This window comes from Mobula hypostoma, chromosome 5, assembly GCF_963921235.1.
Source record: "Mobula hypostoma chromosome 5, sMobHyp1.1, whole genome shotgun sequence".
Lineage (NCBI taxonomy): Eukaryota > Metazoa > Chordata > Chondrichthyes > Myliobatiformes > Myliobatidae > Mobula > Mobula hypostoma.
Window position 1 is genome coordinate 159,937,036 of NC_086101.1, and position 14,894 is coordinate 159,951,929.

General features: G+C 43.2%; 1 protein-coding gene across 1 annotated transcript in view; it reads left to right on the forward strand.

Annotated features, from left to right (window-relative positions):
* arhgef28a (Rho guanine nucleotide exchange factor (GEF) 28a) overlaps nt 1-14,894 on the forward strand; it is a 410,055-nt gene that overhangs the window by 105,012 nt on the left and 290,149 nt on the right. The window contains exon 5 of the mRNA XM_063049236.1: nt 6,203-6,386. Within this exon, the coding sequence (XP_062905306.1) occupies nt 6,203-6,386 (184 nt within the window). The remainder of the gene's footprint in view (nt 1-6,202; nt 6,387-14,894) is intronic.

Below are 14,894 nucleotides of genomic sequence, written 5' to 3' on the forward strand. Positions count from 1 at the left end.
ACCGGCGATATGGCTCACAAGCAACTTTTAGGGCAGGTCCTTGGTGATGTCACCTGAGGTCACCGACTGTGACCCCTCCTCCAGATGCGGTCGATCCTCTGCAGTGAACCCGGCACCCAGGCAAGGGCGGACACACACCGGGTTCCCGCTGATCGTACCTTTCCACCCTGGCCATTGTCTGGTACTACCCACCGACTCGTGAGAGGCGTACCGCTTCCAGGGTCTCGTTACCTCGGGTGGCGTGTGTCCTGCCTTAGCGAACCTGTCCCTTTTTATCCCCCTGCTGGGGTATCGCCTGTCCATCACTTCAAACAGTTCAAGGTTCAAAGGGGGGAGCCGCTCCAGACAGCTCTCTCTCCCCCGTCCCTTCATTACACATCTCCAGACGCTGCACCATTGTTCCTTATCTCTCCTTCCCCTGGGGACAGGTGGCAGACCACTTGCTGATGTCACTGATGCTAACCCAGGCCAGCAAACATCTTAATTTTATGTGTATTCTCGTCACACTTCCCCCCTTTAAGGATTTTTACCAGGAGGTAAAAATTACAAACATGAATACATTATTTGATACACACACAAATATACATCTTTATCAGCTATTTGGCTAACACAGCGAGTTTGGAGCTGTCAACACCTTGACAGACAGTCATCACATTTTCTGTTCCTTTTATATGTGTTATTAATAATCCCTTAGACCAGGCTCCAACTCAGCAAACTTCATAGTGGCCAAAAACACTGATGAATTGCGATCAATGTAACCTCTCATTTGGCTTTGTCCCGGACCACAATAACAAGGGTCGTCCCATTCCAACTCAGTTTTCTCTCGCAAGGGCTTAGGAGGGGGACGGGTATTGACCGCAGAGTTATTGCAAAACTTCCTGCAGTACCCCACCATCTCCAAGAGCCTTCTGAGGGCCCTCTTGTCTGTCGGGGTTGGGAGGTCAGCGATAGCCTGCACTGTAGCTTGCATCGCTGCCAGCTGCCCCTGTGTCACCACAACTCCCAGGTAAGTAACCCTCGTGTGGCTGAATTCATTTTTTTCAAGGTTCACTATCAAGCTGGCTTCAGACAGCCGTATTAAATTGCCAATACACACCTCTGTGTTCATCAGCCCTTTAGTCACTGAATTACTCATTATATATGCGTGTTGTATACTAGGCTGGCCTATTGTAACAGACATCACCCAATGTCCCAGTTCTTTGCATTGCCTCGGGACAATCAAACACATGGGTGCGAGTCGTTTAATTACTTCTTCTAAAGATTCGCTTTGTTCGGGGATTAAGGGAGAGACCTTATCAGTAGACCTGGCCAAAACAATAGCCTTCTCCCATCTGATCGATCCCATCCTAATCTTTTCAAAATGGTTTTTTCCTCTTATCAGGGGGCCCCTAGCTTCTTTGATTTCCACGCTAACACCGACTAGGTTTGTTAGCATATCAAAAGCCGGTGACCATCTCAGTTCGCGTCGGTCATGATCAATAACATTCTTCCCCCTGGGCAGCCGGTAAATCTCTTTCATGATTCCACCAACTGTTTCCTCCAGCACCGCAAAATGTCCACCGGGGGGTACCTCGTGGGCCATGTTAAAAACCTCATCCCCATAACTCTTTTGCACCACCCCCCACTCCTCATCTGCGGGTACTGTACTTGATTTCCCTTTCTTCCTTAGCACTTCCTCCTCCACACAATAGCCTACTAGTTCCCTTGTTAAAGCTGTGTCAGAGCGAGCTGTGTCTGCCAAAACCATCAGCCCCTCGTCTCGCTCCTGTGTCTGCACAAATTCTTTCCTGGATACTGCTACGTCCGTCCCAGCTCCCTCACTACCTCTTGTCTCACTACACCCCGTCTCATACAAGGTTGGCAGAAACGTTTCAGCTAAATTCACTATCGCGGTCCCGTGATGAACCTGTGAGTCCATGGGCGGGGCCTCAATGCTGGCAGGCTGACCTGTCAATCTCACAACTGGAAACACGATTCCTCCAGCGATGTTATTACCGAGCAAGACTTCCACGTCTTTCATCGGTAATTCGGACCTCACCCCGATCGTGACTAGTCCAGAGACCAGGTTGCTTTGTAAGTGTATCTGGTGCAAAGGGACTGGCTCTGTCCCTCTCTCTCTCTTCTCTCTCCAACTGTCTCTCTCTCTCTTTCTCTTCTCTCTCCAACTGTCATACCCGGAACTCGTGCTCGAGTCTCAGTTTTTCAAGCTGTACCTGTACCGCGTCTCCAGCAGGTTTTTCAATACACACTACCCCCAGCTCACCTTGGGGAAACACACCTTTAGATACATAGTGCTCTACAATAGCTCTGTGTATCTCCTCTCTCCTCATTGTCGACTTCACCTTAGCAAGATTCAACCGTTTGGCCACAGCTACCAATTCAGATTTCCTGGCATCCTCTAATGCCTCCAATGTGGGCGCCTTTATAAATTCCTCAGTCTCCATTTCTGCTGTTTGTCTTTTCTTTCTTTCGGGAATTTTAACCCAATCAATTTACTCCGTCCCAAATTTAGCATTCAAAATCACGGACGAGAACCCCACTTATGTTACGTACCCCGTAACTGGGTTGCCAAACCAGCAGAAATGGATCACTCAGTTGGAGTCTGGAGTACTAGAACTAAGAAAGTTTTATTAAAGAAACAAGCAACACAGTAATCGAAAGGATAATAAATGCAACAGTTCAGCAATGATAAACACACATGTGCACAAAATTAAGATAACAGCATCAATCAAGCTCTATCGTTGTCTAGGGGTAAATGACCAAATTTCAAAGTGATTCAAAGTTCAGTCCAATTTAGTAGTTCAGTTCGCAGTAATCGTTGCCATGGCGATGGACAACGTTGGGGGAGAGAGAGAGAGAACAGGAACAACTGATCATTCAGACACGGCTTCACTCACAGACCGGCGATATGGCTCACAAGCAACTTTTAGGGCAGGTCCTTGGTGATGTCACCTGAGGTCACCGACTGTGACCCCTGCTCCAGATGCGGTCGATCCTCTGCAGTGAACCCGGCACCCAGGCAAGGGCGGACACACACCGGGTTCCCGCTGATCGTACCTTTCCACCCTGGCCATTGTCTGGTACTACCCACCGACTCGTGAGAGGCGTACCGCTTCCAGGGTCTCGTTACCTCGGGTGGCGTGTGTCCTGCCTTAGCGAACCTGTCCCTTTTTATCCCCCTGCTGGGGTATCGCCTGTCCATCACTTCAAACAGTTCAAGGTTCAAAGGGGGGAGCCGCTCCAGACAGCTCTCTCTCCCCCGTCCCTTCATTACACATCTCCAGACGCTGCACCATTGTTCCTTATCTCTCCTTCCCCTGGGGACAGGTGGCAGACCACTTGCTGATGTCACTGATGCTAACCCAGGCCAGCAAACATCTTAATTTTATGTGTATTCTCGTCACAGTACTAATTATTATGGAAATCATTTTGTCATGCGTCATAGTCTTTGCAGTAGCATTCCTTGTCCAGAACTATAGGATAATTCTTCCATTGTTTCTGTCTAATTGTACAAGTTAATTCGGTCTGATTCCAAGAATCTCCAAGCAATTTGTATAATTTGTTGGCATAGTTAGAATGAAAGCTTTTTGGTCTTGTTTGCATTCATGCATGGTTGCATTCAAAAATTTAATTAATGCACAAATATTAAGTGTAGCTTAGTGTAGCTGCCAACTGTGCTGTATAAAAGTACCAAGAGACATTATGGGAGTGTTTTAGAAGTTCAACAAGCTGCTCGCTCGGATTGTATCCCATTCCGTTTTCAGGAAAGCAGTACAATTGTTTGTAGAGCTGCCTGAAATAGGAAAAGTACAGACCAAGACCACCTCTGTGAATTAAACCTCTACTCCTCCTGATTGCTCGTAAGTCTTCTGCAGGTCTTAGAATGGTACAGAAGTAGAAAAAACAATTGCATTTTAGCAGTTTTTACCTTTCTGTTAGAACATACTTTTTTACAAATTACTATGCCAAATGTAGAAAGTTATATTTCACCCCAGCGCAGAAGGTAAGGAGGAACAATGCAGGGATTTCACCTTGTATACATGAATAGTGTGAAGGGTGATCTTGTATTGGATACATCTCTCAAGCTTCTGAAAGCACAAAAAAATGGTAAATAATTTAGTTAGAAACTTTACTGGAATTCATTGGTTAAAAACTTAGTGGCTTACTCAGCAACATTAACAGATGTTCTTAACTCATTGCTTTTAGACTGATAAGGAGTACATTGTAAGCATATACATTTTGTTTCCTGCCATTTGAGGATTTAAAATTCATGGCATAGCAGGGTACAATTTTACATTGTACAGCAGTACTGCTGAAAGTGTGAATGTGAGATTTCGTTCCATCACTTGGATTAGATAATGACCTCACATATGTTTGGTGAGATTGGATATGTGCATGAAAAGGGCAGATGCCCTGATTTTTTAAAAGATTTTTCAAGTTTATGCTATATGGATGTAGTTCTCAATGAGGGTTTCAGTCCATCAGACCAGACTTTAATTCATCACAATGAAAGTATATTTCACAAAATAATTGATAGTGATCCTGTTCAGATTGTTCACATTTTCTGACTGAAATTTGTTGAAATTTCCATAGCAAGATAACTAAAAGTATTAATTGAAAATTTGCTTGAGCTTCTAAGTGGAAGTTTATTAAAATAGCCAGAATATAACAGATTGTACTTGTTAGACATTCATGTCTTGTAATGACTTTGAAGAAGGTAATTTGGCCTGTCTAGTCTATGCCAGTTTTTAGGGCAATCCTATGAATTCTGTTTCTCTGCCTATTTCCCTGTAACCTGTTCTCTTTCTCGTGGGTGGAGTTGGTTTCTGAGTGGTTTTGGGGTCTGGATTTGGTGGTTAGTTTCTGGGATAGCAGGCTCACGTTCCAGGTAATTATGATAGTGTTTTGAATAGGGGGCTTGCTCATGTGGTTGGTACCTGAGGAGGAAGGTGCTTGTGTCCTGTGACTGGTGCCTGTGTGGAGCTGGTGAGATGATTGCTGGGTGGGGGAGTGGGGCTACTTATTTTGAATGATTGAAATCAGAACTGGGAAAAGCGAGAAAACAAGTATGTATTAAGTTGCGGTGAAGTGGAGGTCTGGAGACAAAGGGAATGCATGTGATTGGGTACAATAAATTGGCTGACAGTTTTTTCAAAATGCCTCTCTTTTGGTCACAAGGTGACTCTGACTGTCCTGTCTCTTGTCACATTCATTCTCTCCTCACTCTCCCTCTTGTTCTCCACCTTCAGCTTCTTGAATGCTCTGAAGATGTCCAACATAAATTGAAGGAATAGTTCTTCATCTTCCATCAACTCTGGGACTCACCTCTAAATTTCAGATAACTCTCCACTAATGTAGCTGTACCTTTCTGAATTTGTTTCTTTTTTGTCTTTCTTCTGTCTCTCACTGCTTGTTTGAAAAATAATTGTTACCTTCTTGACCCCTTCAGTCTGCATCGTATCACAGACGTTTTCTTAACTGGCCCCCTTCGCTGCAACTTAAAACATACTTGTTTACTAAAATTTTCTATCTAGACCCAAAATATCAACTCTGTTTCTTTCCTAAGTTGATTTTCTTGGCATGCTGAGTGAATTCAACGTTTTTGTTAAGTGGGACTTACTTGGATTGGATTCCCAGCAAAGGGCAGTGACCTGCTGCAACATCCCCCTTTAAATTGTGTAGATGCTGACCCTGCAGTATGACGAATAGGAGACTAACCTGTGAGCGGATAATATCAGATTCACTCTGGACTATTTTGACCTAGTGCGATCAGATCTGAATGTGACACTGAAAGCAGTTCACCTGCACAATCATAACTGCAAAGGGCAATAGAATAGAATGGCCAAAGAGAGATACAGCATGGAAAAAATTCTTTCAGGCTCCTGAGTGAGCATTGGCCATCAACCCCAACCCCAACCATTGACTTTTTTTTCATTTTGGTGTAATTTCTAGCCTTGCAAATTGGATCCAGGAAATCATGTGATTGTTTTCTTCTCTTGGAAACACTGATTTCCGCAAATGGTGATCAAATACACTAATGCTTCACTAGTTTCATGTACAGTTGTATCCAACTTCTTCTGGATCTCATGAAGGTCATTGATATGAAATATAACCACATTTCAGTCTCCACAGCTGTTACCTGAGCATTTCCCAAGTTTTTCCACTAATCTTTTATTCTGACTTCCTTATCTTTATTGTCTAGAGCTAATACCCAGAGAAACCTTGCTACATGTTTCAGTGAGATTGGGCCTTTATAAATTCTCTGAGTTCCTGTTGTGCAAACCTGGTGGAATCCAAGCTGTTGTGATGCCAAATGAGGAAGGGGAGACACCTGTGGACTTGGCGTTGCAGAACGGGATGAAGCATCTTGCTGAATATTTCACAGAGTAAGTACCTGATTTTCGAACGTTTGTTTTAGCTCCCGAATTATAGACCTGTTTCAGATTTGTAGGATTCCAGTCATGAGTGCTGCATTTTAGATATTGAATGAAGGGGGAGTGCAAAGATTGTTGCATATTTCTGTAGGATGTTGGGGAATTAAATATCTAGATTACAGTAAATGTATTAGTTTCTGAGGTGTAGCTTTGACATTTAGGATGTGTAGTATTGGTTTTATTTTCAAAGGGATGAAAGTGGGAAGACAGTCATAGTGAATTAACTCAGTTTGTCCTCTTTCAATGGTGTTACAATTCTGTTACTAGTCAGTGCTTATCTGTTCCTGTGAGTCTCCCAATTCAGTGTAGAGATTATTAAAGAGGCAATAGGAACATCACTGCCTAGAAATTCTTCTGTTTCTTCAAAGACACGTTGAAGCAATGGTGGGGGAGGGAGCTGGAACAGTTTCTCGAGGGTAAATACAAATGTTGTTAAAGGCCCCTAGTAACCACTTTTTGTTGTGCATTCTGTTGGATTTGTAATTGCGAATACAACTCTTCTAACCAGTCTCCATATCATAGAACTTTGGAGAAAGGCAAATGTGAGGTGGTCAGGCAGGCAGGGGTATTTGTAATTTGATCAGGGACGTAATTCATTGGCAAAGAAGGGGTATGGATGGTGGGATCAAACACCAGGTCAAACTTGGTGGAGGCAACTGCAATCAGATGAACACTTAGGAAATCTTCAATAGCAGAGTAGCCGGGCTTGGTTTTCTTTATCCAACAGGAAGACCATTTTCTTTTGAGTGGATAGTTTATGAAAGGATCTTGCACGTGACTTTACCACATGACATGCCACTTGACATTATTGCACCTGGTCAGTGATTACTGTGCTTTCTGGCAGTAGAGAGGAGTTGTTAGGAATTCATATGTACACATAACAATCACTCCTGTAAGATGAAAATAAAATATACCTGGAAAAAGAATAGAACATGTCTTTCAAAAGAATGTGTTCCTTGGCAGAAACAACAGAACAAAGAGGTGAATTCTTTTGTGCATGTTTGCATGCAGACTTTGTTTTGGGACAAGGTGAAGATGACACAAGCAAACAGCTACAAATATCTCTGGTTTAGAAGATATGTGCTGTTATGTTTTGGGAAGAATGACTCTTTCATTTGGATCTCAGCTTCCAAATATGCTCAGATAACTGGGACTATTTTTTCTCGCTGCTTGTTAACTAAGTTATTAGGTAAGGTAGTTTGACTGAACTGAACAGTGGAAGAGTGTGATATGATCAGTGACAGCAGAAGTAATGACATTGATCAAGGTAAATTTAGTGTAATCTGATCCATGAGGTTCTAGCATAAAGTTACAGGAAAGGTGGACCTGGATTTGGGAAGCATGTTTTCAAAGAAGTGGGTAAAGTGATTAGTGGCAGATGAATGGTTCATTAAGATGGAGTTCAGGAGGTTTTAAAAAAAATAATGATTGTAACGATTGTGCAGTTGAAATGAAGGAAGATACTTGAAGAAAAGGCTTAGAGTGGTAGATAGAATGAAATTATAGCAGTGTTTGGGCTTTGGAGCCATAACGAGTGAACCTGTAGCAAGGCAAGAAAATTGTGATTGGGAATCGAAGTGGCAGTGGAGTTGAGCTGATACAGGTCGACCTTCGCTAATCCGACTACCTGTAATCTGGTTCCTTCGGTAACCCGGCACTGATTTCAAATTTTCCACGCAACTGTAATTTCAACATACCTGGGCCACCGTACCAATCTGCTGTGCATTGTTTTGGTTGCGCTAGATCTGTTCACGCGTTGGTGCGCTCTTGTAAGCACAGACGGGCGATTCCTGCTTGTTTTCCTGCATTTATTAATATCATTTGTGTGAGGCGCAGCCACTTGGCACCCGCCCGTCTCACCCGCCAGCAGCAGGGGAGCTGGGGACCGCTGCGCCGGTCCACCTTCTCACCCACCTGCCGGCAGTCACGCACTGCCCTCCGGCGTCGCCCGGCCGGCGCTCTGTTCTCTTCTGTCTATGACCTCAGATCAGACGTGGTGACGCGCTGAACTTAAGCATATTACTAAGCGGAGGAAAAGAAACTTAACAAGGATTTCCTCAGTAACTGCGAGTGAAGAGGGAAGTTAATTCCTATACATTTACCTGTACCCTTCATTTTATCTGTGCCTGTACAGTACAAGTGTCCCCTGCTTTTCAAACGTTCGCTTTACAAAACTTCGCTATTACGAAAGATCTACATTAGTTACCTGTTTTCGCGAACAGAAGGTGTTTTCACTGTTATGAAAAAAGGCAGCACACGAAAAAAGGCAGCGCGCGCCCCGGGCAGCCAAGCTCCTCCCCCGGTACAGCATTCTAGCCGGCATTGCTTAAACACGTGCCTGTGAGTGTCTGTGCATTATGTCAATTTATTTTGAGCATCCGTTAGCAAGATGAGTTCTAAGGTATTGGAAAAGTCTAAAAGAGCTCATAAGGGTGTTACACTTAGCGTAAAACTAGACATAATTAAGTGTTTTGATCGTGGTAAACGAAGTAAGGACAAAGTGAGTTTGGCTTGTGGAAGTTGACGAAGATGATGTTGAAGAGATTTTGACATCCCATGACCAAGAACTGATAGATGAAGAGCTGATGCAATTGAAAGAAGAAAAGATAACAATCAAAACAATGCAGAAGTGAATGGACCGAAAGTGAAGTCGTCCAGAAACTGAACGTGAAGCAACTGTGTGAGATTTTCGCTGCAATGATTGCAGAAAAGTACGACTTTAATTTTGAAAGGGTACGTAGGTTTAGGGCATATTTGCAGGATGGTTTGAGTGCTTACAAAGAACTGTATGATAGAAAAATGCGCGAGGCTAAGCAGTCAAGCATACTGTCGTTTTTCAAGCCTTCCACATCAGCCACAGCAGACGACAAACCTTGACCTTCGACATGGAGGCAGGCAGACATAGAAGAAGATGACCTGCCTGTCCTGATGGAAACAGACGACGATGAGATGACACCCCAGTATCCCACCACCCCAACATCTGGGCCGCAGACCGATACCGGGCTGCGAAGAATGCAGCGGGGCAGCGATAGCCGGGACGCACCCAGCACATCTTTAAGAAAAAACCTGAAATAAACAAGTTAATTAATTAGGTCCCGCCCAGCACGTAAATGTCGGCCCAGATCAGAGGTGATTGCCGATTGTGTTGCCTCTGATCTGGGCCGGCATTTACTTGCTGGACGGCACCTAATTAATTAGCTTGTTTATTTCGGCTTTTTTCTTAAAGATGTGCTGGGTGCGTCCCGGCTACCGTTGCACCACTGCATGCTTCGCGGATTGGTATCGGTCGGCGGCCTGGAGGTTAGGGACCACTGCACCACCCCAACCTCTGATGACTCAGCCTAACACACCATCATCAGTGTGCTGGGTGCTGTCTTCCCGATTCCGGTAAGTGATACTACACTGTACATACATTATTTCTGCTTTATATAGGCTGTGTATTCTTCTGTGTTATTTGGTATGATTTGGCAGCTTCATAGCTTAAAGGTTACTGGAGGGAGTATTTCTGCCGAGAGCACTTGCGTGAGATTTTCGCTACGGTGGACAGTTCGGCAATGATTGTAGAGAAGTATTTCTACTTTATATAGGCTGTGTATTTATCATATCATTCCTGCTTTTACTATACGTTACTGTTATTTTAGGTTTTATGCGTTATTTGGCATGATTTGGTAGGTTATTTTTTGGGTCTGCGAATGCTCACAAATTTTTCCCATATAAATAAATAGTAATTGCTTCTTCAATTTACAACATTCTGGCTTATGAACCGTTTCCTAGGAACGCTCTACCTTCAGATGGCGGGGGAAACCTGTATATTACTTTATTCAAATTTCACTCGCTACTCATTTAATATTTCTGTTTAATTATTATCTGTGGGCACATGGCCAAGTGGTTAAGGCACTCGACTAGCAACCTGAAGGTCGTGAGTTCGAGCCCCAGCCCAGGCAGCGTGTTGTGTCCTTGAGCAAGGCACCTAACCACACATTGCTCTGCGACGACACTGGTGCCAAGCTGTACTGGCCCTTGCCCTTCCCTTGGACAACATTGATGTCGTAGAGAGGGGAAACTTGCAGCATGGGCAACTGCCTGTCTTCCATACAACCTTGCCCAGGCCTGCGCCCTGAAGACTTTCCAGGCGCAGATCCATGGTCTCACAAGACTAACGAATGCCTTATTCATTATTATCTAACTTGTACTGATTTACATGATATTTTAAAGGTATAAAGAGACGGTTAGCTATTACTTAATGTGATCCTTCTGTAATTCGGCATTTTCATTAACCTGGCACTCTTCAGGTCCCAATGGTGCCAGATTATAGAAACATAGAAACATAGAAAATAGGTGCAGGAGTAGGCCATTCGGCCCTTTGAGCCTGCACCGCCATTCAGTATGATCATGGCTGATCATCCAACTCAGAACCCTGTACCAGCCTTCCCTCCATACCCCCTGATCCCTTTACCCACAAGGACCATATCTAACTCCCTCTTAAATATAGCCAATGAACTGGCCTCAACTGTTTCCTGTGGCAGAGAATTCCACAGATTCACCACTCTCTGTGTGAAGAAGTTTTTCCTAATCTCGGTCCTATAAGGCTTCCCCTTTATCCTCAAACTGTGACCCCTCGTTCTGGACTTCCCCAACATCGGGAACAATCTTCCTGCATCTAGCCTGTCCAATCCCTTTAGGATTTTATATGTTTCAATCAGATCCCCCCTCAATCTTCTAAATTCCAACGAGTATAAGCCTAGTTCATCCAGTCTTTCATCATATGAAAGTCCTGCTATCCCAGGAATCAAACTGGTGAACCTTCTTTGTACTCCCTCTATGGCAAGGATGTCTTTCCTCAGATTAGGGGACCAAAACTACACACAATACTCCAGGTGTGGTCTCACCAAGGCCTTGTACAACTGCAGTAGTACCTCCCTGCTCCTGTACTCGAATCCTCTTGCTATAAATGCCAGCATACCATTCGCCTTTTTCACCGCCTGCTGTACCTGCATGCCCACTTTCAATGACTGATGTATAATGACACCCAGGTCTCATTGCACCTCCCCTTTTCCTAATCGGCCACCATTCAGATAATAATCTGTTTTCCTGTTTTTGCCACCAAAGTAGATAACTTCACATTTATCCACATTAAATTGCATCTGCCACGAATTTGCCCATTCACCTAACCTATCCAAGTCACCCTGCATCCTCTTAGCATCCTCCTCACAGCTAACATTGCCGCCCAGCTTCGTGTCATCCACAAACTTGGAGATGCTGCATTTAATTCCCTCATCCAAGTCATTAATATATATTGTAAACAACTGGGGTCGCAGCACTGAGCCTTGCGGTACCCCACTAGTCACTGCCTGCCATTCTGAAAAGGTCCCGTTTATTCCCACTCTTTGCTTCCTGTCTGCCAACCAATTCTCTATCCACATCAATACCTTACCCCCAATACCGTGTGCTTTAAGTTGGCAGACTAATCTCCTGTGTGGGACCTTGTCAAAAGCCTTTTGAAAATCCAAATATACCACATCCACTGGTTCTCCCCTATCCACTCTACTAGTTACATCCTCAAAAAATTCTATGAGATTCGTCAGACATGATTTTCCTTTCACAAATCCATGCTGACTTTGTCCGATGATTTCACCGCTTTCCAAATGTGCTGTTATCACATCTTTGATAACTGACTCTAGCAGTTTCCCCACCACCGATGTTAGGCTAACCGGTCTATAATTCCCCGGTTTCTCTCTTCCTCCTTTTTTAAAAAGTGGGGTTACATTAGCAACACTCCAATCCTCAGGAACTAGTCCAGAATCTAAAGAGTTTTGAAAAATTATCACTAATGCATCCACTATTTCTTGGGCTACTTCCTTAAGCACTCTGGGATGCAGACCATCTGGCCCTGGGGATTTATCTGCCTTTAATCCCTTCAATTTACCTAACACCACTTCCCTACTAACATGTATTTCCCTCAGTTCCTCCGTCTCACTGGACCCTCTTATAAAAGGTCGACTTGTAGTAATGATAAGAGGTCAGAGTCATTTTGCTTCCAGTCTGATCCAGGAGAAGAAAACAATTTAATCAGAGGAGAAAAGGCCACAGTGTCTGTTGATGTAGTTTAGACATGCCATCATGGTTATACTGGTTTAAGTTTGAGTCCTTGTGTCTCATCATCGGGAATGTCCCAGGGTATGAGCAGAGAGCAAATTTTATGTGAGGTCTTGGCATCAGATAAGCTGAGGGAATGGTTCAGAAGTTGATCATTAGGCTAGATTGTGTTGAGAACCTCCAGCTGGGTCTGTGAAAGATTGTGAGGGCTATTGCTCAGAGCGTTTATTCTAATTGCAGTGCAGAAACATAGAATGCAATGGAGTCACATGTTGATGCATCTGCGTCTTGCATTGGCTGTGGACTTACTTTTGAGTCATTGACATTACATAAGACAGTGAAGTGGCAAAGCATGTTATTCTGCTTCTCTTAACCACCGATGCTGACTGATCTGCAAAATATTTTCAGCATTTACTAATCTTACTTCTGTAACGTAGTGATCAAAGGACTTGGGTATTCCATATCTGACCTTTACGTCACCCGTGCAACTGTGTTGGACAGGAATTGGAGCAAGTAGATTGGGAACACTAGTTACTGGGCGAATCCACACCTGGCATGTGTGAATCTTTTAAAGACTTGCTGGTTAGAATTTAGGACCAGTATGTTTTCATGAGCATGAAATATAGATTTGGTAACCTTGAATGACAAAAGTTGTTGTAAGTGAAGTATAAAAGCAAAATGGAAGCATGTTTACAAAGCTGAGATTGGACTAAATTCTTGAGGAATATAAGGGAAGCAGGAACAGACTTATTGAAATCATGGGAGCTAAAAGGAACTATGAAATGTTTTTGCAAGTAGGATTGCAAAGAATTCAAAGATCTTTTGTGCAAAGTGGCATTTTGCAGAAAATTCCAAGGGATTTTATATTTAAAAAAAAAGGATAGTTGGGGAAAAGGCGGGGACACTGAAGATCAAAGGAGGGAATTTATGTTTGGAGCCAGAATATGTGGGTGAGGAGCTAAATGACTATTATTCGTCAGTATTTGCCAAAGAGTAGGACATGCATTATAGTGATAACAGGGAGTGGCTTGTTGATATTAAGAAAGAAGTGATGTTGGATTCCTTGAAGAATATTATGGTGAATAGATGCCCAGGGCCTGATGTGACCTATTGTAGGATATTGTGGGAGAAAAGGCAGAAGATTGCTGAGGCCTTGACAGAAATCTTCATAATGTCTTTAGCCACAGGCAACGTGCCAGAAGACTGCAGATTTGTCTATACTTATCAAGAAGGCTAATCTGAAGAATCCAGGAAATTATAGACCCAAGAGTAATACATCAGTGATAGGGAAGTTATTGTAGAAGATTCTTTGGGACAGGATTTACTCAAATTTGGAAAGGTGTGGACTTATTAAGGATGGTCAGCATGGCTTTCTGTTGGAGGCATCACAAAAACTCTCATGGTCCCAGAAAACATTATACATAGTCAGGAAAGTTCACCAACACCTCTACTTTCTGATGAGGCTGAAGAGAGCTGGGCTATGCACATCCATATTTATGCCACTCAACAGATGTGTAGTTCAAAGTTCAAAGTACATTTATTATCAAAGTACATATGCAGTATAGAACTCTGAGATTCGTCTTCTCCATATAGCCACGAAAGAAAGAGAATCATGGAAGCCATTTACAGAAAAACATCAACCCTACAGGCAAAAAAAAATTGTGCAAATGGCAACAAGAACATGAATCCCCATGCACAAAAAAAACAAATCATGCAAACAATGACAAGACCATCAACCCCCAATGCACAAAAAAAATTGTGCAAATGGCAACAAGAAAGAATGAGCAAAAGTAGACAGTATCTTAATAAGCTGCATCACTGCATGGTACAGAAACTGCACAGTGGCAGACAGGAAGGCTCTACAAAGGTTAGTCTAAACTGCCCAATGCATCATCAGTACTAGTCTATATGCCATCAAAGATATATACAGAAAGTATCATGAAGAATCCCACCATAGACTGTTTGTTCCACTACCATCGGGGAGGAGACTATGTAGCATCCACACCAGGACTTGAAGCAGATAGTTTTCCCAAGCAGTAAGGCTGATCAACACCTCTACCCATTAACCCATTCTTCTCATCCCCAACCACCAATACTTTTATCATTTCCTGTCAGTCAGCCTAAGTACAGACATTCACTTCACGGTCATACAATCAATCTAGGTATACAAGTTATCTTTATTTATATATATTTATATTTATTTTTGCTTGTATTATTATTATGTTCTTATTATGTTTCCTTGTGCTGCATTAAACAATCTTGAATCTTGAATGATTGATGAGGATAGGACAGTGGATATTGTCTACATGGACTTTTCTAAAACATTTGATAATGTAGGCTGGTCCAGATGATGAAGTCACATGG